The 23,769-nt window shown below is 41.2% G+C and overlaps 1 protein-coding gene across 1 annotated transcript in view; it reads left to right on the top strand.

Annotated features, from left to right (window-relative positions):
• The window catches only part of KIF26A (kinesin family member 26A), a 138,490-nt gene that overhangs the window by 104,502 nt on the left and 10,219 nt on the right, over nucleotides 1-23,769 (top strand). Inside the window, exons 5-10 of the mRNA XM_065403730.1 lie at nucleotides 441-624; nucleotides 18,267-18,476; nucleotides 20,413-20,506; nucleotides 20,983-21,245; nucleotides 21,485-21,668; nucleotides 21,985-22,144. Of these exons, the coding sequence (XP_065259802.1) occupies nucleotides 441-624; nucleotides 18,267-18,476; nucleotides 20,413-20,506; nucleotides 20,983-21,245; nucleotides 21,485-21,668; nucleotides 21,985-22,144 (1,095 nt within the window). The remainder of the gene's footprint in view (nucleotides 1-440; nucleotides 625-18,266; nucleotides 18,477-20,412; nucleotides 20,507-20,982; nucleotides 21,246-21,484; nucleotides 21,669-21,984; nucleotides 22,145-23,769) is intronic.

Raw genomic sequence — 23,769 nt, 5'->3', positions numbered from 1 at the left:
CACTCATCTGATTTGCAGTCTATTGGAATGTCATTTTTCTGTATTGGGTAACTTGTTAGCGTACAAAACATCACTTTCATAAATGTTATCACCAGCAAAGCCCATCTGGTCCTGCTAGTGACAAGGGGATGATTTTAGGTTTTTATGATGTCAGTGAGATTTCAGCAGTCTTGGACTCATCTGCCAAGCTGTTGGAAAAAAAGTTAAAACTATAATTGGAACTCTGTTGGGGGAGAAATTAAATGAATATCTTGCCAACCATATTTCTGCCCATATTTCCTTCGATTAGTCTCCTGATGGTGTGTCCTTATGAAATCTGATTAGAATGAAATGACTTGATTTGTTAAACAGGCAGTGATGACAATGAACATCTGTTTTACTGCTCTAAATTGCATTGAGCTCATAGTAACATTGTCCTTTCTTGATATTACTTTATACAGAGCAGCACAGAAGCTTAACCTGTCCTCGAAGAGAAAGAAGTACCATCCGCCCCTGCCACGCTCTCACGACTTCTCTGTCTATGCCACCAACTTTAGTGGCATACTGCAGTTATGCTCTCCCCCAGCACCGCCATGCCTTTTGAGAGCGGTGTCAAAAATCAAGGACAACCCTGGCATTGGAAAGGTAATTGGAGATCTCAGTCTCTTTTCAATTTCCTAGCTAACTTTAAAGAGCCATACATTTTGAAGCATAGAGGCAGGGATTGGATGGCTCAGGGGAGTGGTGCTGGGATACGGAGTCTTGCACATCTGTTTAGATGTGACTGCGAGTTGACTCTTGGGTGGCCTATAAAAATGAGTCAATGGTCTCTGTCCAGATTCCAGTGGACAAGTGTCAACTTCATAAAGGTGAAAGGAGAGGAATAAGTGAGAGGAGAAAAAGGCCTTCCGCCTCCAGCCATGGACATCTGGCATCTTTTACAAGTGCTAAATTGTAAATTTTGCACTAATTTTTACTTAAACAAAATCAATTAAAATGTAAGACAATTATTTAGTTTTATGTACATTTCTGACATGTTAAAAGCACAAGCTACAGTGTCTGAATACTTATTTACATAGGTTACAAGAGATTAATATTTCAAGATGGACCTAACGTACCTAACGTGCAGAGGAGAGTTAAAAATGCACCTCAAGTAACCATACAAATCAACATTAACATAAATAAATTGTCTGCCTAAGTACTTTTAAATGATACTCAGTTGTATTGTATTCTGTTAAATCAATGAGTTGAAGGAGATAAAGGTTCTTGCCCTTGTATTTTTGCTAAATGGAAGGGAAATGACTGCAGCTTTACCCTTCTATGAGACAGGTTTTTTAAGAGGCTGGACATTTTACATATGTGAATATGATTTCTGCCCCTGATTTTTTTCCATATATTTGATAAGAAGCTGGCAGATGAATTTTTGAATGCAATAAATTAGCAAGTAGTTTAGTACCTCTTAGCTGGGAGTCAGTGCCGAGGGAAGGGAGAATTTAAGAGACTGTTTCTACATGCAACATTTGCAACATATGCCCTTTACCCTGTCTGCCTCTTCTCCTGCAGACTTAGGGCTAAGTTGTGGCATTAAGCCACATCCTTGTGTTAGGGATAGCGCAGAGTTATGTTGCCTTTGGGGGAGCTCAGCAAGATATTATGTTTTATAAAATACATGCATCCGAAGAAGTGGGTATTCACCCACGAAAGCTCATGCTCCTATACGTCTGTTAGTCTATAAGGTGCCACAGGACTCCTTGCTGCTTTTACAGATCCAGACTAACACAGCTTACCCCTCTGATACTTATAAAAGACAGTGTCCCTAGAGCTCGCAAATGCTCGCGGGGGCTGTTTCTGTGCACCTTAAAGGGCTTCAGACTGTGCACCCTCCCATAGCCGGCCAAATCTGACAATGGCCCTGCCTTCCTCCCATCCCTTTTGGTGGAGCTGGTAGTATTAACTACGACCACTCATTTTGCTGAGGGGAGTTCTGTTTTGTCCAGTATCCTCAAATAGATAATCCAAATATAACTCACGATCACATACAGGATTCCAGATCAGTAAAATGTCAGGGGAATCCTGCATTTAAGATACTCTTGTACAGATCACTTTTCTGTCCGTAAGCAGAATGGAGCAGAGCGGGGGGCAGTAGGGTGACCAGATAGCAAGTGTAAAAAATCGGGACGGGGGTGGGAGGTAATAGTTGGCTATATAAGAAAAAGCCCCCAAAATCGGGACTGTCCCTATAAAATCGGGACATCTGGTCACCCTAGGGGGCAGCTAATCAAAGAGCAAATCCCTGATCAGTGGCGGCTCCAGGCACCAGCACTCCAAGCGCGTGCCTGGGGCGGCAAGCTGTGGGGGGCACCCTGCCGGTCCCTGCGAGGGCGGCAGTCAGGCAGCCTTCGGCGGCATGCCTGCAGGAGGTCCGCCGGTCCCGCAGATTCGGTGGCAATTCGGCGGCGGATACGTCGAATCCACAGGACTGGGGACCTCCCGCAGGCATGCTGCCAAAGGCAGCCTGCCTGCCGTGCTTGGGGCGGCAAAAAAGCTAAAGCCGCCCCTGACCCTGATAGAAAACAGCAGACCCTGCTAGAAAGCTGGACCATTCTGCATAGAACTAGACTGAGCTCTAATATTTAGGATCTTGGGCTTCTTCTAACAAGGGAAGTATGTAACACACTGGCAAAGTGTGTCATATTCCCCTGTAGTAACTGGTACTGTAGATTCTAAAAGATAACATTCTGCTACAGCCACCTACTCATGGAGTTACACCTTTAGCTGAAAGGTAGGGTCCTGTGGTGCGGCGTTGAAGGCCTGGGTTTAGAAACCTTGGTCGTGCAGAAGGCAATTATACCAGTCTCTCTGGCCCTTGATTTTTAATCTGGCAGTATCCCTTTAAGCCAGGGTCTCCAACCTTTTTACGCACAAGATCACTTTTTGAATTTAAGTGCAACCCAGGATCTACCCTGCCCCACTCACACCATCCCCCCCTCCCTCCATCACTCACTCTCCCCCACCTTCACTCACTTTCACTGGGCTGGGGCAGGGGGTTAGGGTGTGGGAGGGGGTGTGGGCTTTGGGCTGGGGGTGGGTCGGGCCAAGGGGTTCGGAGTGTGGGAGGGGGCTCCGGGCTGAGCCTGGGGCCGGGGGTTGGGGTACAGGAGGGGATGAGTGGTGCAAACTCTTGGAGGCTCCTTGCGTGCCCCAGCCCCACGGTGTTCCCAGAAGTGGCCAGCACACCCCTGCGGCCCCTGGGGAGGGGAGAGGGGGGCATGTGTCTCTGCACGCTGCCCCTCTGCAGGCACCGCCCCCGCAGCTCCCATTGGCCGCACTTCCCCGTTCCTGGCCAATGGGAGCTGCGGGGGTGCTGCTTGCAGGCAGGAGCAGCACGCGAAGACCCTTGCCTCCCCTCCCTCCCAGGGGCCTCAGGGGCGTGCTGGCCGCTTCCGAGAGTGGAGTGGGGCCGAGGCAGGCAGGGAGCCTGCCTTAGCCCCGCTGCACCGCTGGACTTTTAGCGGCCGGTGACCACTGCTTTAAGCATTGCTGTAAAGCAGTCCTTCACTGTGAAAACTACTTTTTAAAAAAAATCTTTAAAACAAAAATACCTTAGCTGCTTGTAAAAATCATGATTCTGCATAAAGGATGCCTCATTTAACTTAATGATAATAGTCATTGGGCAGAGGAAAAGAATCAGCACATGTATGTGCTATAACACTTTACGTTTATATCTCCACCCTTCCATATCAAAATGATAATGAGCAAGTAGTCTTTGGTGGCATTTATCCCAATGCTCTTCCTTTATATTTTTCCCTTTCACCTGCTAGTTCTTTGTGGGTGGCAGATACAGCCTCAGGCTGATAGAGTTTTCTGGTGATGGTGACAGCACTGGGAATAAATAACCATTTGTTTCTCCCTCATTACTTTAAATATCAATGCAGTTAACAAACAACAAAAGTTGGCAGATGCCTGTAACTTCTCTGTTAACTGAAGAATCCTGTCTCCTCTTGCCATCATTGTACTTAATACTCTTCCCGCTCATCACTGACTTCTGCTTTTTCTTGCGGTCTGGAGAATAATACCAGATGGCTCACTCACACAGGGGATATGCTTTGCAGAAGCTGGACTCTGGCATATATTTTTCTTACTGGAACATCCAACATCTGTGTTTGTGGCTGACTCCCTACTTTCTTTGATGGTTCCAGAGTCAGCTGTGTGCCCGGCCTCATTGCTGGCTGTGGTTCTGTGTATGTGGCTACGTTGGGTTAGGCAGCTGCTGGAGCAGCGCTTTACTTCCCCACCCCCAATTTGGTGCTATTTTGTTTCGTACTGTTAGTCTTGACTGAGTTGCCTTTTGCTCTTTTAACTTCAGCGGTTGTTGAGGGTGCTGAGTGCCTTCCAGGAGGTGCTCCATACATTGCAAGATCCCACCCACAGTGGATAAGATGCATCTGTAAGTTGAAAACCAAATGTTTGCATTTCAGGTTGGATAATTTAAACACAAGCCAGACGTGTACAGAAAAGGCCAACTCCCTGCATGGGGAGTGTCCTATAACAGACCAATGTGAATTTTCACTGGGGAAAGTAATGTGCAAAACCTATGTTTCCCTTACAAACAAAAAAAGCACTATTAGAAGCCCTGTAATACTATGATCAGAATGTTAGCAACGTAATATTAAATTGTAATATCTGTATTGTGGTCTTTGATGGAAAGCTAATAGGAGTTCTGTGTGGAAGGGACAGGTTCAAGATTGGACCCTTTATTTACATGATTCAATGAAAACAGTGTGGCTAAAACTTTTGATTTTAGATTGATTCACAGAAATTAGAGATGGAAAACAGACCTACGAGCTCTAGTCCACGTTCCCTGACTTCCCCCAGGTTCCAGTGCAATATTCTGCCATACAGTACATTTTCGCTTTGATATTAAGTCATGTAATAGTATAGACAGATCATATTCAGCACTGACCTCAGTGGGAGTTCTGTGTTCAGAATGTGCAGTAGGAATCTGCATATGCGGGTCAAAGGGGACAGGCAAATGTTGCTTTGAATATAGAACGCTAGTTCAGCTAGCATAAAAATTGCAGCTACTTGTAGGGCGGAACATGGCTGTCATTTGGCACTGATAGTACCCAGTGATATTTAGGAGGCAAAGTGATTCTTTGCTTCTCCAGCTGAAACCACAGGAGGACATTTTAAGGTAGGGAAAATGGGGCAGATCATCCACGACGAAGTCATTGTGGCTAAACCAGGGATGAATTTGATGCATTGTAATTACCTAATTTGTCCAGGTGAAACCATCCCTGCCCTTCAGTGACCTCAAGTAGCCAGGGCTTTGGTTTTATGTCTCATCCAAAACACATCAACATAGGTTCCTCTAGCACCATTCTAGAGTATTTTTAATTCTGATTTTCCCACATCAGTTGTGCAGCACCTGTGTTTTTCTTTGTAGGCATGTCATCCCACTGTGGACCATGCCTGACCTTGCTATAGCTAATGAGTTCAGGCGAGACCACAGTTCAAGGTGTTACTACTGTGATGCCATCTTAGCATTCACCATGAGAGCTGCAGTGTAAGAAATGCTGTTGACTATAATTTACGAAGAAACACTTTAATAATTACAAAACATATCTGCTTCTTTGCTGCAGACACTCAGAAGAATCAGATGCTTTGGTCTTATGAACAGCATGGAATCTAAACATATGTTCTTCAGTGAATCAAGCACATAATAATTAAATGACGGTCATTCATTGTATTTTTTGCTTAGTATTCTTTTCCTTGTGAGATACTTCTGATAAAGGACAGAAAGAACTAAAGAAACATATTACAAGTTGCAAGAATTTCTGCCCCCCCAAGTGTATGTATCTCTAAATTATCTTGTCAGATGAAATTTAGCTCTGTGATTGAGCTAGGAGAAAGGTTAGCTTTTTAAACTTCAAAACTGTAGGGGGTTGCAGGAGTACTGGAAAGGTAGTAATGGTTCACATTAGCATATTTACCACTGTTACAGCAAAATGTACTGTACCCCAAGATGGCTAAAAAAACCTTTTTAAATAGATAATTTAATATCAACATCTGGACTTTAAATTCCTTGTTTGATTGTGTATTTCCAAAACTGACCCATATTTTATGTCATGCCTAGCATGGAAAATCCCTGGTGGCTGAGGCCTCAATTCAGCAAAGTGCTTAAGCATGTACTTATCTTTAAGTAGGTGCTTAAGTCCCATTCATTGGCTTCAAAGTTAAGCTTGTGTTTATGTGTAATCACAAGGTGCTTCCTGAATTGGGGCTTCGGTCAGTGGGACTTAAGCAGCGACTTAAATTAAGCACATGCTTAAGTGCTTTGCTTAATGAAAGCTTGAATGTCTCTTAGGTTTTTCTATACTGACTGTCGTATTGTAGAATCTAACTGCTTGGGCCCATCATTCATGACTGAGCAGGGTCCTTTTGCTGGTTGGCTTGATGGAGTTTCTGGAGAGGGGGAGAGGTTCCCCAAACCCCGGAAGCTCAGCAAAACCACTGATCTTATGTGAGCATGTGTGTGTGTGTGGAGAATTAGGTGAGAAGCCCAGAGTGCTGAGTAAGCTGTGTTAGCTCAGTTTAGGTGCAGAATGAGAGGCAGCTGTTGAGAATTTGGCCTAAAGGTTGAAATTTTCTTTCAACCCAACTACATTGCTCCTATTCACATGAGTGGGAGTTCTGCTATGGGCTGATGGCAATATGTGGGCTTTGTGTGGATTGAATATAGTACTACTTGTAAATTATTTATTAAAGCAAATTTCAAATACTTTAAAAAGCATTTTAATTTCTGTTTTGTCTTCATTGTCTCCAGTGTTCTCTAAGGGGAAACCAGCCCAGATACACAGACACGTGCTAGCTCTGCTCAACCTAGCCCACTATTAATAGCCGTGCGGACTTTGTGGCACAGGCAGTGACGTGGGCCAGCTGCCTGAGTACAAGCCTGACCCACTGGCAGCTAGCCTGTGCTGCTGTCCATGCCGCAACATCCACACTTCTCTTTTTAAAGCGCTATGTCGAGCAGAGAGAGCGTGTGTCTGTCTACCCAGTCCCGGAGGCACTCTCCTGGCTGCAGCATAGACATTGCCTTAGGAGTAGCTTTTGTTCCATTCCAAAACCATCTATTCTCCCTGTTCATCGGCGTTTCAGCTGGAGCATGTGAATCTGCCCCAGAATGCAAATCCCTGATTTTACATCTAAGTCTTTTGTTTAGAGATAGATGGCCCAATATGTTTCTGTACTACAGTGTAAAATTTTACACATTGCCATAGGTGCTAACAAGTGGTTTGAATTTTCAGTAATGTCAGGTGGAGGAAAAGTTTAAACTTTCTTAAGTTATAACGGAAGGGTTTCCTTGGGACCTATGTTTAGTATAATAAGCAATCATCTACCCCTCCCAGGCACAAAAAATCCCATTGCAAATGGCATACTGTATTCTGAACAGAACTTCATTCACTACTGAAAAATGTTATGTAGCAAATTATATATCTTGCCCATGAATCTGCCGAAAACACCAGAGTCCAAATCATTTAGTTGAATCCTGCTTAAAAGGCAATGATCCTATGCAGTATGATTCTTTTAACTGAATCATTTTTGTGGTCTCACTGGGTGTTATTAAATTTAATGTCAGAATAGTGGGAAAGATGTCTGAAAGCCATTTAATATTGTCACTGGAAAGAAGTTAGATTATGCTCAATTTCTGACATTAATGTGCTACTTAAGATAATTTATCATATTGTGGTATTAAAAAGACATCCTTTTTACAGTGGCTGCTGCATAGCATTCTAATTTGTTATTTTTCTTTAGTGTGGTAGGAAGCCTTTTTCATGCAAAATGTTTTTTCCGGGGGTCTGTTCAACACACTCTTTATAATACTGCATCACTTACAAGAGCAACTTTAAGTGCTTGTCTCTTCCAAAGATCTTGTCAATTTTTTTATGTTAGAATGACAGAATCCTTCTATATGAGACAATTGATGTGGAGCATTAAGAGGGAGAATTTGAATTCCCAAACTGGTGTCTTGGAAAGGCATATTCATATTTTCCTTCCATTTTTACTTGCTTTAGACATTTACTTTCATTTATATTTTTTCTGAACCTATAGTCAAGGTACCTCTAACATGATTTACTGATGATGTAGACTTTTCTTAAGTGTACAGTATACAGTATTCACTTGTTCTTACGATAGTTGGATGATGAATAACAAATAGGTACTTAATTTTGCCATCTTTATTGCTGCTTGTTCCTAATGACTAAAGTGTTATTTCCAATATACATCATATGTCTTACTAAAAAGTCTTCAGTCTACGTATGCAATTTTGTAGAACCCATGACATACAGATCCCTGCTGAAGGAACATATTAAACACAATGCAGAAATTTATATAAAAATACACTTCTTTCTTTTTTCAGATGTTTAAAAATGGAATAGTTTTGTATAGTATCATCTGGGAATATAGAATCAATTCTTGCTTAATAGAGGCCATTTTCTAAAGCGTACAATATAGAAGTGCTTTTTTAGGTTCTCCCGAGGGAGCTAAATAGTTTATGCTAGCATAGCAGTTTTGCATATAAATTTGCTATATAATGGTAGTGGCAGTATATGAAAGGCTTGTAAGAACTAACCACAGTAAACCAATTTTGTAAGGGTTGTATATCTGTCAGTTACAATTAAATCCATGAAAAATATTGGCTCTGAACTAAGACTTTTGTAATTTCATTTACACAGTAGTTGAGAAATAAGCAATTTCATTGGAAAATGGCCAGTAATGAATTCTGTGTAATTTCTTGGTGAGAAATCTTAATTCAGAATGGTGTATATATAAATAACTTCATTCTATTAATTTGCTATAACCCACCATTCTGAAAACATTGAACAAATTAACTTCCTTTTCTGGACAGTGCCTGTTATGAATGCAAGTTCCCAGGGAATATATATTGACTGTTCAAATATGGTATAATGATGTTTATTGCTAAAGACCAAATTGCTTGTTCATTTTAAGGATTATGATACCGTGATCATGCCGCGCATCACCAAAATTTCTAGAATAGATTCCAGTCTAATGCCAGTATAATTCCTGAAATATAGACTAATAAAATGTTCAAAGCTCATTTTAATAGCAAGGGCTGGAACTGCAAACTCATATACCAAAATGTTATAATTCTTTTTAGCATATGCTTCTTTGTTTTTCCTTCTTGTTCTGTTTAATTTTAAACTCAACATCTCTGTAGGCTCCAGTCCAACTAAGCACTGAAGCACATGCATAACTTTAAACATGTGAATATGGTAGATCCATTGACTTCAAAGGGATTATGCACATGTTTAAAGTTATGCATGTGCTTAAATATTTTGCTGAATCGGAGTCTTAATTCCCTTTGTATTCACATTACCAATGAACAAACTGGTTATTCAGAGAATTAATGTTGTTTTTCCTTGTACATCGCCCTAAGGTTAAACACGTGAAATATTTGGTACCTCTTACTGGTCATCTGGAAAAATAATGGCGTCGTTCTCTCCTGACTTGTATATTTTGTAGTCATTGCCTAAGGACACACTTGAAGTCTGTGGCAGACCTGGAAATGGAGTCCAGCATTCCTAGTTCTGTGTCTTAGCCACGAGGCCGTCTTTCCTCCCTCTTTGATTTCAATTCAGCCTTGCCATCTTGCTTGATCATGTGGCACAGTTCAGTGGGGTCATGAATATCTTCCTCCTCTGCTCTTTCCTATCTGTCCAATAGATCCTTTTTCATGACTGGCAGTGGGTAATTCTCTTCTATTCGATCTATCTGTTATAATGCTCTTTAGGATTGTGTTATTGGCTCTGTTATCTCTTCCATCCCAGTTGGCACCTTTCTTTCTGAATTCACCTTTGGACATCACTTCTATTGGGATGAGAATGCCTGCACTGATGCATCTTCATCCTCGATTTCTACCAGCTTCATATCTCGTCAGCTTATGGCTTTGAGCTATCTTCCTTCAACTTAGAATATCCAAAATATATACCCTACTGATTGCTAAGATGAGCAGCCTCAGACAAAACTCCATCTCCATCTTGACCCAGGGCACCAATCTCATATTCACTCCTACTTTCAGAAACCCTAGAGCTTTGACTTGACTTTTTCTTTCTTCTATGCCTGTTAATCTGCTACTGCCACGTAGAAATATTTCCCATGTTCAACACTGTCTTGACCACTCTTACCCACCATTCCTTTGTCTCAGTTGCTGTATTGCCTTTCTTTTGTGTCCTGCCTAACTTCCAGCTCCAGTCTGTTTCAAACACAAAGGAAAGCCTGGAAGTCAGAACACTGCCTTAGAGTTCTTTCCTGGATCCCTGTGCATTCTGGAATCAAGTACAGACTCTCCCTGATAAGCTTCAGGACACTTCATTGAATTGTCCCACTGCATGTGTTCAACCACATTGCTTCTATTTTCCAGCCCACTCTTTGGGTTTCTTGAATGTGGGGCTTTTTTCTGCTCCTCTTCCCTGTCTCTCCTCAAGCAGGTGGCAGATTCCTTTCCCTCTACACTTGAAAGAACCAACCTGACTTTCTTTGGAAACTGCCTCAAGACTCAGTTTTGCCCTCTGGTCTAAGACTCATGACTCTCCTACCTGCCATAAAACAAACAAATCACACTCCCAGAGCCTCCCTAATTCCCCATGTGTAACTGTTCTCTACATAACGTGACCTTGGTATCCTATTTCACACTGTGGGTTCAGTCATGCCATTGAGGCACAGACCTGCATTGAGAACTATGCATAGCTACACAAAGTTCCCTCAGGCACTCCTCAGCATAGAGCAGGAACAGAGGAGTAGATGGGGCCCTACCTGGCCCTGTATCTGTGGATCTGATTAACCTGTGGATATGACCTACTCTTTAGAAATTGGCCCATACTGCAAAACTCAGGGATGTTTTGGATTCCTAGTTTTGGTTCAGAACTGTAAAATATGAGTCTGGTTCTGATCCACTCAAAGTTCAAGAATGTTCAGATCTAGAGTTTTGGTTCAGGCGTCTCTCTCCCAAAAGCATCAACAACATTTGGGTGTAGTGTCTATAACCATTCAAATGTTTTCATATGAAAGGCTGTATATCAGGCTATATGAGAGCTAGCATGGTCATCTACACAGGTGGGTTGTTTCTCTCTAACTCTATGGAGCTTGAATATTGAGCCGCCATCAGCCTTTGTCTGCTTACAAGTCTCCCTTAAATCTGTTGCTGTACATGCATAAAATAGCCTTTTTAACATTTTTTTTTGCACACTTCAGCATCCTTCCACTTTATTTGCCCTTACATGGTAGAAGTGAGTGAATTTCAGCTTGCAGATGTTTGCTTTGATAACCTTTCTTTTCCCTGACTCCTACAGTAGGCTGACAAATAGATAAATGTTAAAGGAAAAAAAACAAATCCCTGATTACTGTGAATCCTTCTCCCACCCCAGCCACTGACATTTACAATCCCGCCCGTCGTTGTGCATGGGGCAGTCACACCCTGACCTCATGCCACCCATTTCCAGGGCTTTCCAATTTATTTATTTATTTATTTGTTAAATTCTTCATCTCCTGTGGCATATTCAGGATATGTTTATCATCTTCTTTTCCCAAACACTTTTGATTTTAATAGGATTTCCTTCAGCGATTCTGCTGACCTGATTCCCGCAGAAACATGAATTTGGAAAGTTCAGCAGTTTTAATATTAACCCATGGTGTTCAAAACCTACGAGATCAGAGCCAGTTCATTAACAAGATACTTGACTGATTTGCATGATACAGAAGGCTTCATGCTTAAAGAAAAATATCAGTTATGTGGATGTGTAGTGGTGTTTTATGTGTGTATTTTATTTTAGGGTTGTTTGTAGAAATCAAATGAAGGTACAACCCCCCCCCAATTCTTATTCCTTGTGCAATCATTGCAACTGGCCACGTAGCCAATACTGACACCATCTCTCTCTAGATATATATTTGTATCCAACTTATAACTTTTTTTCCTACTCAGTGACACTGAAGAGAACAGTTAAATGTGATATGCCATACTTTTTATAAAGAGGAAGAAAGGAAAAGAGAAAGAAAGGAAGCCACTAGAAACGTTAAAACCTCAGCAGCATTACCATATGAGTGAAAATGTCAACATATGCTTCATTTAAAGGAATATAAAGTTGGCAAAATCACAGATTGTTCTATGTGTTCCTATAGGGTAGGCTCTGAAACTGCAGCAACCTTTGTCTGCTGTTTGTGTGGTCATTGTGAGTACTGCAAGGGAGTGGGGTGTAAAATAGTTTTTTATGGGAATAAATTAGCATTCCCACATTATTTTTATTGTCCTCATCTTTGCTCAGGGGCTTGGCTCTCTCTCCTTGTTTGAGCCACTTTCTGAGGCCTGAAATGAGTTTCTGGAGCCAATATATCTTGTCTTTCTTGTCTTGTGTGTTTGTCTCTTCTGCCTTTTTCTCTGTCTGTTGTTGTCTCTCCTTTTGTCTCCTCTTTTCTCTTTCAGACCAACTTCCTTCCCTTCCTACTTGTTCCCGCTATCCCATTTCTAGACTCACTGACTCTCTCATATTTTTACTATTCCATCCAGTGTGCTACTGGTAGTTAATATCTTTATAGCTAGACGAGAGCCCCATTATAGCCTCTATAGTATACATCTAGGGTGTAATTCCAGAGCCTGAAATGAATGCTGGTGGACTTGACTCTAGTTAGTTTTAAATTAACTCACCTACTTGTTTGGTATGCAAGTCACTGCTGCACCAAGGTAGCATTAAATCACCGCTCTTGTGAAAATATTTAATTTTGTAAGTGAATAAATGCATTTGACTGTATTGCAGGTATGATTGCTACATTTCTACATTTGCTCAGCCATCAGTGTGCATAACCAGGATTGCCCATTTATGGACTAAGGGATTAATGAATTATGAAAGTATGTATCTTGTGCTGAAAGATGGTACATCACATTTTTCCTAGTTAAAATTGCTGCATTTATGCAGTTGCTTTCAAACTTCTGGTTTGTTTATGCATTTGCTTTACTTTTCTGGGTGGTGATGGCCTCAGGTACTGAAACGTGGATTTCTCCTTCACTCCAATTGATTGGGCAGGCTATGACCTCATGATGTCATGTTTAGCTCTGAGGCAATGAACTTGGGTTGTCGGGGTATCATCCACTCTTCTACTTATGGGTCAAAATGTTTTTTGTGGCCGCCAAGCACCTTCTTCCTGTGTTATTTTCTTTAATTCCTCCCCACCCAATGCCCTCACATCTAGATGACTCTCTTTCCACTGGAAGTGGCTCTCTCCAGAGCACAGCATGCTGTTCCCAGGAGAGTCAGAGGGGGGTCACACAAGAGAGATTCAATGGACTTAATCCTTACAGCAAGGAGTATGCTGCCTTTCTAGTGCTCCTAGATCTTGCATGTCATAAACTCATATTCCTACACAATAAAGAATTGTACTTTAGGTAGACGAGTAATTGTGAACCTCTGGGTTGCAATATGCCTGTGAATGACCACACAGGTCTCTAGGTGGGTTGACATAAACCTGCTCCTGACCTGCTCCCTTGAATCTGGGCCTGAGATGTTATATGAAACCATGTAACATTGTGCTGATTCTCATTGTGCCTCCTGTTATTCTACATGGCCCTTATCACTACAGTATCTGAGCTCCAGGAAAATGGGCACAAAGAATACCGGAGCGGCATCTCAGGACGAACAGTCTGTGAGAAGTTGAATGTGGGGATGCTGGAGGACTCCTATGCTAGGCAGTCAGGATAGCATTATTTTCCTTTGTTTCTAATATCGTATTCCTCTTCCTTCTTAAGCCACATCTGTATCATAGCACAACCCTTGCAGCTGAGAATATGGACCTTGTCACACAAGGCGGGTCCTAAACTAGAGGACATGGAGAAAGATACATGTAGCAACAAAGTGTTCTGTGATGTTCCCAGAAACACATGCCCGCATCCAAGATTAGCGGTGAACTCCTGCCTCCCATGTGACTGGTCCATTACTATTGCAGTCCTTGCTCATGCTGGCGAGTGTTTACATGAGCAATTCTCTTCTACTCCCCAGTGAAGTTAATGGGCCCACCCACATGAGTAAGAGTTACACAGTCTAGCCCTACATTTTCAGGTGTATGGTCTTTCAACAGTGATGGGAAAGACATAGCTGGAGTAAAGCATAGCTGAAGTAGACAATCACATTAGCTGTCACTTGGATTCAGATGTACCTGGGAATAGGAAAATGTGGTTAATCTGAAGTCAGTAGTTTTCTGCACACACACACAAACCCAGTTGTTACAGACAAAACACTAAAAAAGAGGGCACCTTCCCCCTCAATTTCTCTTGAAAGTTTAATTTCACTTTAAAAATGAACATGACCCCGGAGGCCAGATAGACGTAGAATCTGATCCATTATGGTGAGAGATTTCAGTATCCTCTGGCTCCAGAGAGATGGACTTGAAAGGCTGACTTGATGCATGTAGCTTTTTCTGAGGGTGAAACTGTTTGTTTAGGGACTAGCCATGCTGCTACTGAAGGGAACTTGCTGCTGAGGTCATGAGCAAACCAATTTTCCTTTTATACCAGCGCCTCCTGTGATAATCTAATAATAGGTCTACGAGAGAAAGGAAAGTACAGTTTATAGATGCATTTTGAAAACAGCATACATTTTAAAGTTCATTTTAATCAAGTGATTTTGAAGTGTGGTGGTTTTGGTTTTGGTTTTTTTTTTTTTTTTTCATCAAGAAGGTTATTTACTGAACATCTTGGTGATATGTCAAGGTTGAGGGAAGCACTCTAGCACACAAAGCTAGCTTCATGCAGCTTTTATGGGGAATCAGCCTTGAAGCTGTCACCTGTAATGCACTTTCCCTTTTGAAGCAGCTGTTTCATTTATTTTAAGGTTCGCTTATTTTCTAGGACTGTCTTTTCATATTCAGATCAGTACCAAAGAGAGAAGAAAGCAAAGCATTGAGATCAGGAGACCACTTACCAGGGCTAACGTGTTCGGAGGAGGCAATATTCCCCTCCATGAAGCCTTGTGTAATGTTTACTTGAAGGGCCTGTAAATAGGGTGTTGGGTTGTTGTTGTTTTTTAACCTCTTCGTTCCTTTGGAGAAATAGGGGAAAGTTTTCAGGGCTAACTTTTGAAAAATATTTCCTGTGATGCCAAAAGTGGATATTAACACCCCTGTTTGAGTATAATGGGGTGCCTCATGCAATTTAGCATTCTGAACTGATTGTGCTGTGCAAAATAAAACGGCAAGGCAGGGCATCTAAACGCAACCTCCAAAATACCTTAGCCACAGTTAATAAGGACACAGGCCTCAATTCAGCGGGATACTTAGGGATGTGTCTAACCAAGTCTGTCATTAATCCCATGGGCTTGGATTACCTGTCTACACCTCATAGGGGACAAGGCTATATCCCTCCTGTCCTTGCACTGCAATCCTAAATAATGGCACAACCTGCGCAGTTCTCCTGCATATTGGACTGCTTGGGTGCCTTTCTGCGCTGCAATCCATACTGAAGCTCTGGACTGCCCCCAGCACAAATGAGTGTCTTAAAGGCATAATCTGGCCCTTGACGTTTTGTTTCAGCATCAATTGAAATAACCTTGGAATGGCAGTTCATTTTCTTTTTGGCTGTTATTTCTTTGAATGAAAGGGGAAAGGGCTGGGGTTAACTGCTGTTTACACAGAACAAATGTAATAATAAGAGCCGAAAACTACAAAAAAAAAAAAAAAAGACAAAAAGAACCTATGCTAATTTTATAAATCGACATAATTTGTTAACAACATTATTAGAACGCCATGGTTGTAATAAACTAGTGTTGGAAAACCTGGAAATGCAAAGCTAAGGTTAAAGTCAACAAACAATTGTCGAACGTTAGAAATATCCCCAGTCAGAGTTCTACAAGTTTGACTTTCTTTTCCCACCCACCATTCAAAGCTGTCCTGGTGTTATATCTGAGTCAAATCAGCAGGTTACAAGTGTGTGCTATATTTGGCTTGGTATGTATTTTGGATGGTTGATCAGGTAGATATTTAGGCTCTTTGATTCATAGTGGAATGGTTGCTAACAGACTGTTATACCTGGACTCTGTATGGATAATTAAAAGGAGAAGTGTTTGGTTTTTGTTTACTGTCAATGGGTGTTTTGAAGTGGAGCAGGCTCAGGATTTACGCCCATTGTACAACTGGGCACCTGGGGACAGATGCTCAGATGGTGAAAATTGTCCTAGCTCCATTGGCTTCAATGGCATTATGACAATTTACACCAGTTCAGGATCTGTTCCACAGTGTAGAATTAAACGCTGACCAGCAGTGGTATCTCATACACGGCAGGATTTTCCTGTACTTGGATTAGGACATAACACTACCATTCTGCTTATAATTTAAACATGTCACACAATGTACATAGAGTCCCACTGGTGGAGCATGTCACTTCTCTAAGTTTGAATCTGCTAGACAGTGGCGCACTGAAGATCTAGGGTCTGCTGCCCTGCATCTTGTGTAGTCATTTATACCTGTTCAAAGTGCATGTAAAAGACCATCAGAGCAGAATGGTAAAGTTTCACGTCTACTTTGGACTGGCATTGGGCAGCAGAACATCGGGACCCTGGTGTTTCATACTAAGACTGGGCTTATCAAGGAGCCTAATGGAGTTAGGTGTTCAGCTGCCACTGAAGTTCAATGGGTTTTGGGCACTTAACTCCCTTAGTTGCTTTCGAACATTGCAGCCTAAGTGTCTGAGTTGTCTTGACTAAAAATACACTCCACCCTTAGAATGTTGCATATAGGAGCCAAGCATTTATAGCATTAGAAAATACCCTTTTAGTGGGTTGGTTTCAAGGTTTGGAGCTTAGAAATTTTTTTCTTTTTCCTTCCTTCCTTCCTTTGATGCCTTTCGCTCAAAAGTGGTCCTAGCTGTGCTGCGACAATAACCCTTCCGGCCGCCAATGAAGACCTTAGCAATGAGTTATAGCTGCGAAAGGCATTTGGCCATGTGGGTTACAGCAACAGCACTTTTGTATTGGAGGAATTGGCCTTAAGATATGTCAGTGATTAGAAGGAGAGAAAGTGAGAACTTCCAGGACTTCTTTCGTACAACATTCTGTTTCATTCTTGGTTTATTCAAACAGCAGTTCAGGAAGGATTTGTTAATACATCAGATCACAAAGTCTGTGAACATTAAGGTCCTGATTTACAAAAGGATCTTGCCACATTCTCCTTTTCTGTGGACACAATTTTTCATCGAGCATTGATTGTGCCTGCAAATCAGGGGTGTGTGTGTGTGTGTGTAGTACATAGGTTTGACGATGACATTTTCATGCTCTCTCTTTATGGATTCTGGAGTGACTCTGAAGTCCAAAGCGTGACACACATGCAGATCGGGCAGACAAAGTAATTGGTGACCGTCTTGGTCGCTATAGCAGTAGTATGATGCTTTTCCCTTGCAGCTAACAATCGATTATTTCTGTCCTCTTCAAAGGCTTGAAAAGCTCTGAGTGCTGTGTGTTGCCATGCTGATCTATTTAATGCAGCCTTCTCAAGATCATCTGGTTTTATTGCACCGAAGTGTGTGCTGGTTTTGATGCTGTCCTTGTAGTACTTTCTGGGGTGGTCTTGATTCCGATGTCCTTGTGCCAATTCTCCATAGAAAATTTTTCGATGGAGTCGATATTCAGGCATCCTAATGATGTGTCTAACCCAGCGTAGTTGGGCTTTTATCAGCATGGCCTCGATGCTTATGGCATTTGACTTTTGGGAACCTCCAGGTTGGTAATTTTGTCCTGCCAGCGGATCCCCATAATGGCGCTCAGAGACCACATATGGACGGCCTCTAGCTGTTTGATATGCCATTTGTATGGTGTCCAGGTCTCACAGCTGTAGAGGAGAGATGTGAGCACAAAAGCATTCTAAAGTTTTATTTTTGTTGAGAGGGATATTTTGTGGGATTTCAGGACTTTGTTACGTAGCTTTCCTAATGACTGAGAAGCTTTCTGTATCCTGTTCGTGATCTCTTTGTCAGGAGATCCATCATTAGACATCTATTTGGTAAAGTTGAAAATGCACTCTTTTAAAATAAAGTCATTGCAGGCACAAGAGTGGAAGCCAGTGCTGAAAATCTGGCTGTAAGTATATGGAGAAGTCATTCTTAGTCACAGAACTGTTAAAAATGTACAAGTTTGGGGAGCAGGGAACAGTTTGGGGGATGGGATACTATGCAATTATTTACATTAGCTGTAAGTAGGAACTAAAGCTGTCATTTCCCTTGTAACTACTTGCAGGTGAAGGTGATGGTGAGAATTTGTCCCTCTCAAGGACCACATGACACGTCCGAATCCATGTCTTTTCTAAAGGTAGATCCACGAAAAAAGCAAATCACTCTTTACGATCCATCTGCAAGTGGACCATCCAACTTAGGTCACAGGAGAGGAACTGTTGCTGTCCCAAAGATGTTTGCCTTTGATGCAGTATTCCCTCAGGATGCTTCTCAGGTACTGGAGATAAGCATATAACTCTAACAACTCTTCCCGTGGGCACACCATTTAATTCATGTAAGAGTTCCTTATTGCTTCTGGGGAATTTTGTTTGAATGAGTTAGTATAATTCCTTGGAAAACATGGTAATTAATAGACAGTGGGTAAACTCTCACACTGTTTCAATTTAGCCCAGAAGTGAAGCTATATCCAGGGAGATAAATGTGCTGACTGAATACTTACCCTGTATTTTTAGTGCTGCTTAAAGGCACAGTTGACTTGAAATTTACATTTTTAACTGACTATGTTGTAACCCCTTTTAAATCAACAGGATTAGGAGTACAACCCCATTGACTTCAGTGCTTTGCTACCTAGGGTCAGATTTAAGCATGGGCCTAAAGTTTAGTGCTTTGCTGAGTTGGGACAATGGTTACAACTAACCCCATAAGATTACTATAATTGAAAGAGAGCATGGAAGAATTTTATTTTTCTCTCCTTTTTCAGTTTTACATTTCACATTTGACATCACTTCCTGACTAGTCAGTTTCACTGTTTTGTTGATCCTGCATGCCCTTCTCCAGGCCCTGCAAGGCCTGTGCTTATGCACAATAACAGCAGTAGAGCTGAAACTGAACAGGCAGCAGGCAGACGTGGACAGAAGGAAAGGGGATATATTTGGTGAGGTTGTAGTCAAGACTACCCCAATGGGAGCAGAAAAAACACGTATAGCAGCTTTAAAACAAAGGATTAAAAAAAAAATCTGGACATAGACCAACTTTTATATAGTTCTCTAGGAGAAAATTCAATTTTATGAAACTCCAAATAATTCATGTTGAGAGTGTCACTTTACAACTTGAATGAACAAGACAAATTTTGTCTAAAAAACATTTTTCATCCTTTTTATCTCCAGTATTGGATAAGTGAATATGCATATTGCGGTCCTAATGTCTGGCAAGTGCAGAGAAAAAGGTGTAACTACTCACTCAAATAGATGCACAGGACAATTGCAAATGCACCTGTAGTGCAGTCCTAGTGACCAGAATAGTCTATTTGTACTGAAAGTTGCAATAATCTGTGCAGGTGGTTGTGCACAGCAGCTGCTGATGGTTTGGGTGCTGCACATGCAGTACGAAAAGGAGATGAGGTAACATTTTGGCTTGACTGAAGTCAATGGCAACACTCCCATTGTCTTTGGGTGGGACAGGATTTCACTGTGATCTCTGGGCCACACTCTTCAACACTCTCTTGGAGGGCCTCTAAGATGGCATTTCTCTGCTGTTTCAAGGTGGCTAGAATCAGAGTGGCCAACTTCCACCTGCAATATCATTACAAGGGGCTGACTTGCTGGCATGTATCTATTTTCATTGTTCACTAGTGTATGGCCTTATATATTTATACCATCAGTTGCTATATTTAATAAATTATGGCATATATTTCAAATCCTTATATACATTGATAAACTGTTTTTAGTACACTTGGGGAATTTAGCGAATTCCCTTTACCAATTATATTATTGTTTCCATACTAAATGAAAATCAGATACTTAAAAATTCTTATTCAGGGATCTTCAATGCATTTTCTCCAGTATAAATGGCTTTTTAATTTCTACAAGCACTCTTTGGCTAGCTTCATTTCACTGAAGCGGTTACTATTATTGAAAACCCTTGGCTAAGCTATTATACCAGCAGCAAGCTTGGTTGGATAGTGTTCAATTGCTACATTAGTCATAGAATCGATATTCCAAGGGAATTGGTATAATAGAATAGGAAACTATTTTAGGCTGTTATAGCAGCTTTTATTTTTAAAAAATGGAACATAGTTACTAAAATAGGAGAAATAATGCCATAAAAATGGCAAAAGGGTTATGTTTCAGAAATATTGAATAATTCTTTTCATATAGGAGAGAAGTAAAGAGTGTATTGTGTATCTTATTTGTCTCCAATTTTTCTTTCAGGCTGAGGTATGCTCTGGAACAGTAGCAGAAGTAATCCAGTCTGTTGTGAATGGTGCAGATGGTTGCATATTTTGCTTTGGTCATGTCAAGCTTGGTGAGCTCCCAAATTCGTTACAGTTAATTACTATGTCAGTCTGGTAATTACATACTGTCAGCTTCTGGAACAATAAATCTGGAGTATACGAATAGATTAGAATTTCTTTTTAATTAGCTTTGCAAACTTATCATGGTTTATTTCTACACTGGGATCTTAAATTCTAATTTGAAAAGGTAAAATGTAACATCAGATTAGCTTATGTAGGAACAAGCTTTTAGAGGCATGTTATGATGAAAAGCAAAAGATCAGAGATACTTTTAAAAATTAATTTGCTTTGGGTTTGAGTTACAAAAATGGCAAAATTAATTGAATAAATACTAACTGATTAATAATTAAATACATACAAATCATTTTTGCATTTGTTATCCCCAGCTATCTGTACAGCACATGGCATATAATGTAAATTGGCAGCTGCATAAGAAGAAACTGTTTTATGCTTGAAAGATAAGTTTATATTTTCCTTTCCTTTATAGGTAAATCTTATACCATGATCGGCAAAGATAACTCCACACAAAGCCTTGGTATTATCCCCTGTGCAATTTCTTGGCTCTTCAAGTTAATCAATGAACGCAAAGAAAAAACTGGGACTCGTTTCTCTATTAGAGTATCTGCTGTGGAGATCAGTGGCAAAGATGAAAACCTTAAGGATTTGTTAGCTGAAGTAGCCACTGGCAGCCTTCAGGATGGTCAGTCTCCAGGGGTTTATTTGAGAGAGGATCCGATATGTGGAACCCAGGTATAATGGATATCGCAACATAGGCTTTTGAGCCTGACTTTCCTCTGCTTTTTATTTCCTTTTATCTGACAATGATGATGACAATTTTTAAGATGGTAAATTTTTGTATTGTCTTTAATATATAATCCCCACTCCCATGGTGTACATATTTGTTTCTCTTATTGCCCTAGAGACTTAGTATGATCAGCAAAAAACATTCACCCCTGCCTTAATTAGTCATTTTCTTGTTTATATTCAAGCTTCAAAACCAAAGTGAGCTTAGGGCCCCGACCGCAGAGAAAGCTGCCTTTTTCCTTGATGCTGCAATTGCTGCCAGAAGTACCAGTAAACCCGAGTGCGATGAAGAAGACCGGAGGAATTCACATATGCTCTTCACTCTTCACATTTACCAGTATCGCATGGAGAAGAGTGGCAAAGGAGGAAGTAAGATCAGTCACTCCAAATTCGATTTATTCATTTAGTTTTAAATTAATATTTTTAAATTTAGATTCAAAATAATATGCAGTATACTCAAAAAGAAGCCCCCCAAGCAGTCGAGAACGGACACAAACTGTGGTAGATGTGGCTAATAGCTTCTTTGTTCAATTCGCATGTAGCCCCATTAATATTTAATTCAGGCATTACCCCATGCTGCATTCATTATTTCTGTCATTTGAATAAATTCTGCATAGCTAATCTGGTGTGAGTCCTTTTGCTCAGGTGAATGTGTGTATAAATGTTGTTGTCCTTGTTGTTTTAGTGTCCGGAGGACGGAGCCGTTTGCATCTCATTGATCTAGGAAGCTGTGAAAAAGTGTTGAGCAAGAGCAGAGATGGTGGAGGTTCCCTGTGCCTGTCTCTGTCTGCCCTGGGCAATGTAATTTTGGCCTTAATTAATGGTGCTAAACATGTACCATACAAGTAAGTAAATTACTGTGTACATTGCCTTAAATATAGCTAGTTTTATCTTGCAAATAAATTATATCAAGGGCCTGCTAATCTATTGCACTCATGTCAATGGATGTTTTGGCTGTCACATATATGGCAACATATATCTGGCCTCCAGTGCAGTTGTTATGACATTTATGTTCATGTAATATATTTTAGAGTCCCATAATGTGTTATTGGTATGCACAGCGGTCTGAAAAATCATATGCATTGTGGCATATACCTAAGTTGGATGAAGGGTGCGTGTCCACTTTGAAAAAATTGCAGAAATATTTTTCTTTTTTTCTGAAATGTTGAAACTTTGAAAAATTTTGGCCAGCTTGTTGAAAACCAGGGGACATTTTATTTCCCTGGGTTCCCCTCCCCCCCCCCCCCCAAATTTAGAAGTCTTGTTGAAATTTCAAGAAACATCAACCAGCTTTGCTGTACATATAACAGAAGGGTGAGGATCGTATCAGTAGTGCTATAAATAATCTGCCCTGTTCAGCAGGTTGCACATATGTATGTTTCCAATAAAAACTGTGCATTTAAATAAATTTAGGACCATATTCTGTTCCTGTGTGGAAAAGGGAATGGTAACTTGACAAAAGTGAGCATCGATGTGTGCTTTCTAGAGTGTGTCTGGCAGTACTGTCATGGCGAGGGAATACATTCATATCTGCAGGGGGCCCGGTCTAAAGAGGACATCCCTGCCACAGACAACACTGGTAGAATTTGGCCTTTCGTACTAGAGTTTAATTGCTGCTTGCTAAGATGAGTTGTAAGTTAGTGCCTCATTTATTTCTCACGTCATTTCGCATATTTATCCAGTGCGGAATATGAAGCAGGTGCTCTTTCATTTTGTATTAGATGAAAGCAGGTGTTTTTCTTAGGCCAGTTGCCAGCTGAATGAATGGACTAGAATAGTGAATGGCCAGATCCTCGGGACCAAGCCCTTTGCCACCTAGCCCAGCTCAGTGAGCAAAAATGTAAAGATGACTCCTAAACACAGGCCACCAGGTGCCGGGCCAGTTCTGAGGAGCAACCTAGAGCAGCCTCAGGAGTGTTCTAAGTTGTGCCAGTTGCATACAGCCCCTAAGTAGCTTTTCTGGCAACTGTGGCATGCAGAGCGTAATGACTCCTCAGCTGCACTGGATATGGCTGAAGACCACGTTGGCCATATACCACCTGGTGATTCCCTTTTCCCCAGGGAAATCCTTGGACAGCTAGTGAAGCTAATTTTCCACCGGATTTGTGCTGCCAGAGCAGAGTGGGCAGAATGGAAGCCAGGAGCTGGCCCTAAATCTTCACCTAAGCCACACAGAAGAACTATAGCAAATGCATAATTACTTCAGTGTATGAGCATTGTGATATAGCTGTATCCACCCAAAAAGTTGTGCATGTTATGGTATATGCGAGCTTATATCCACATCCGTAGCCGCAGATTGGGCTATAAAGCGTGTATGAGTGTTTGGGTAATCAGAGTTTTCAAGTAGGTGGGCATTAAAGGCATCTCTTTTCTCCCCTTGAATAGCGGAACATCCAGTGCACTGCTGCATCAGGCTGTGTAACGTCCAATGGGACGGCTGCATTGCCACTTATTAAGGAGAAGCTTTGTG

Source organism: Emys orbicularis, chromosome 4, assembly GCF_028017835.1.
Source record: "Emys orbicularis isolate rEmyOrb1 chromosome 4, rEmyOrb1.hap1, whole genome shotgun sequence".
Taxonomy (NCBI): domain Eukaryota; kingdom Metazoa; phylum Chordata; order Testudines; family Emydidae; genus Emys; species Emys orbicularis.
Note: the sequence above shows the minus strand (reverse complement) of the source record. Positions and strands in the feature narration are given on the sequence as shown.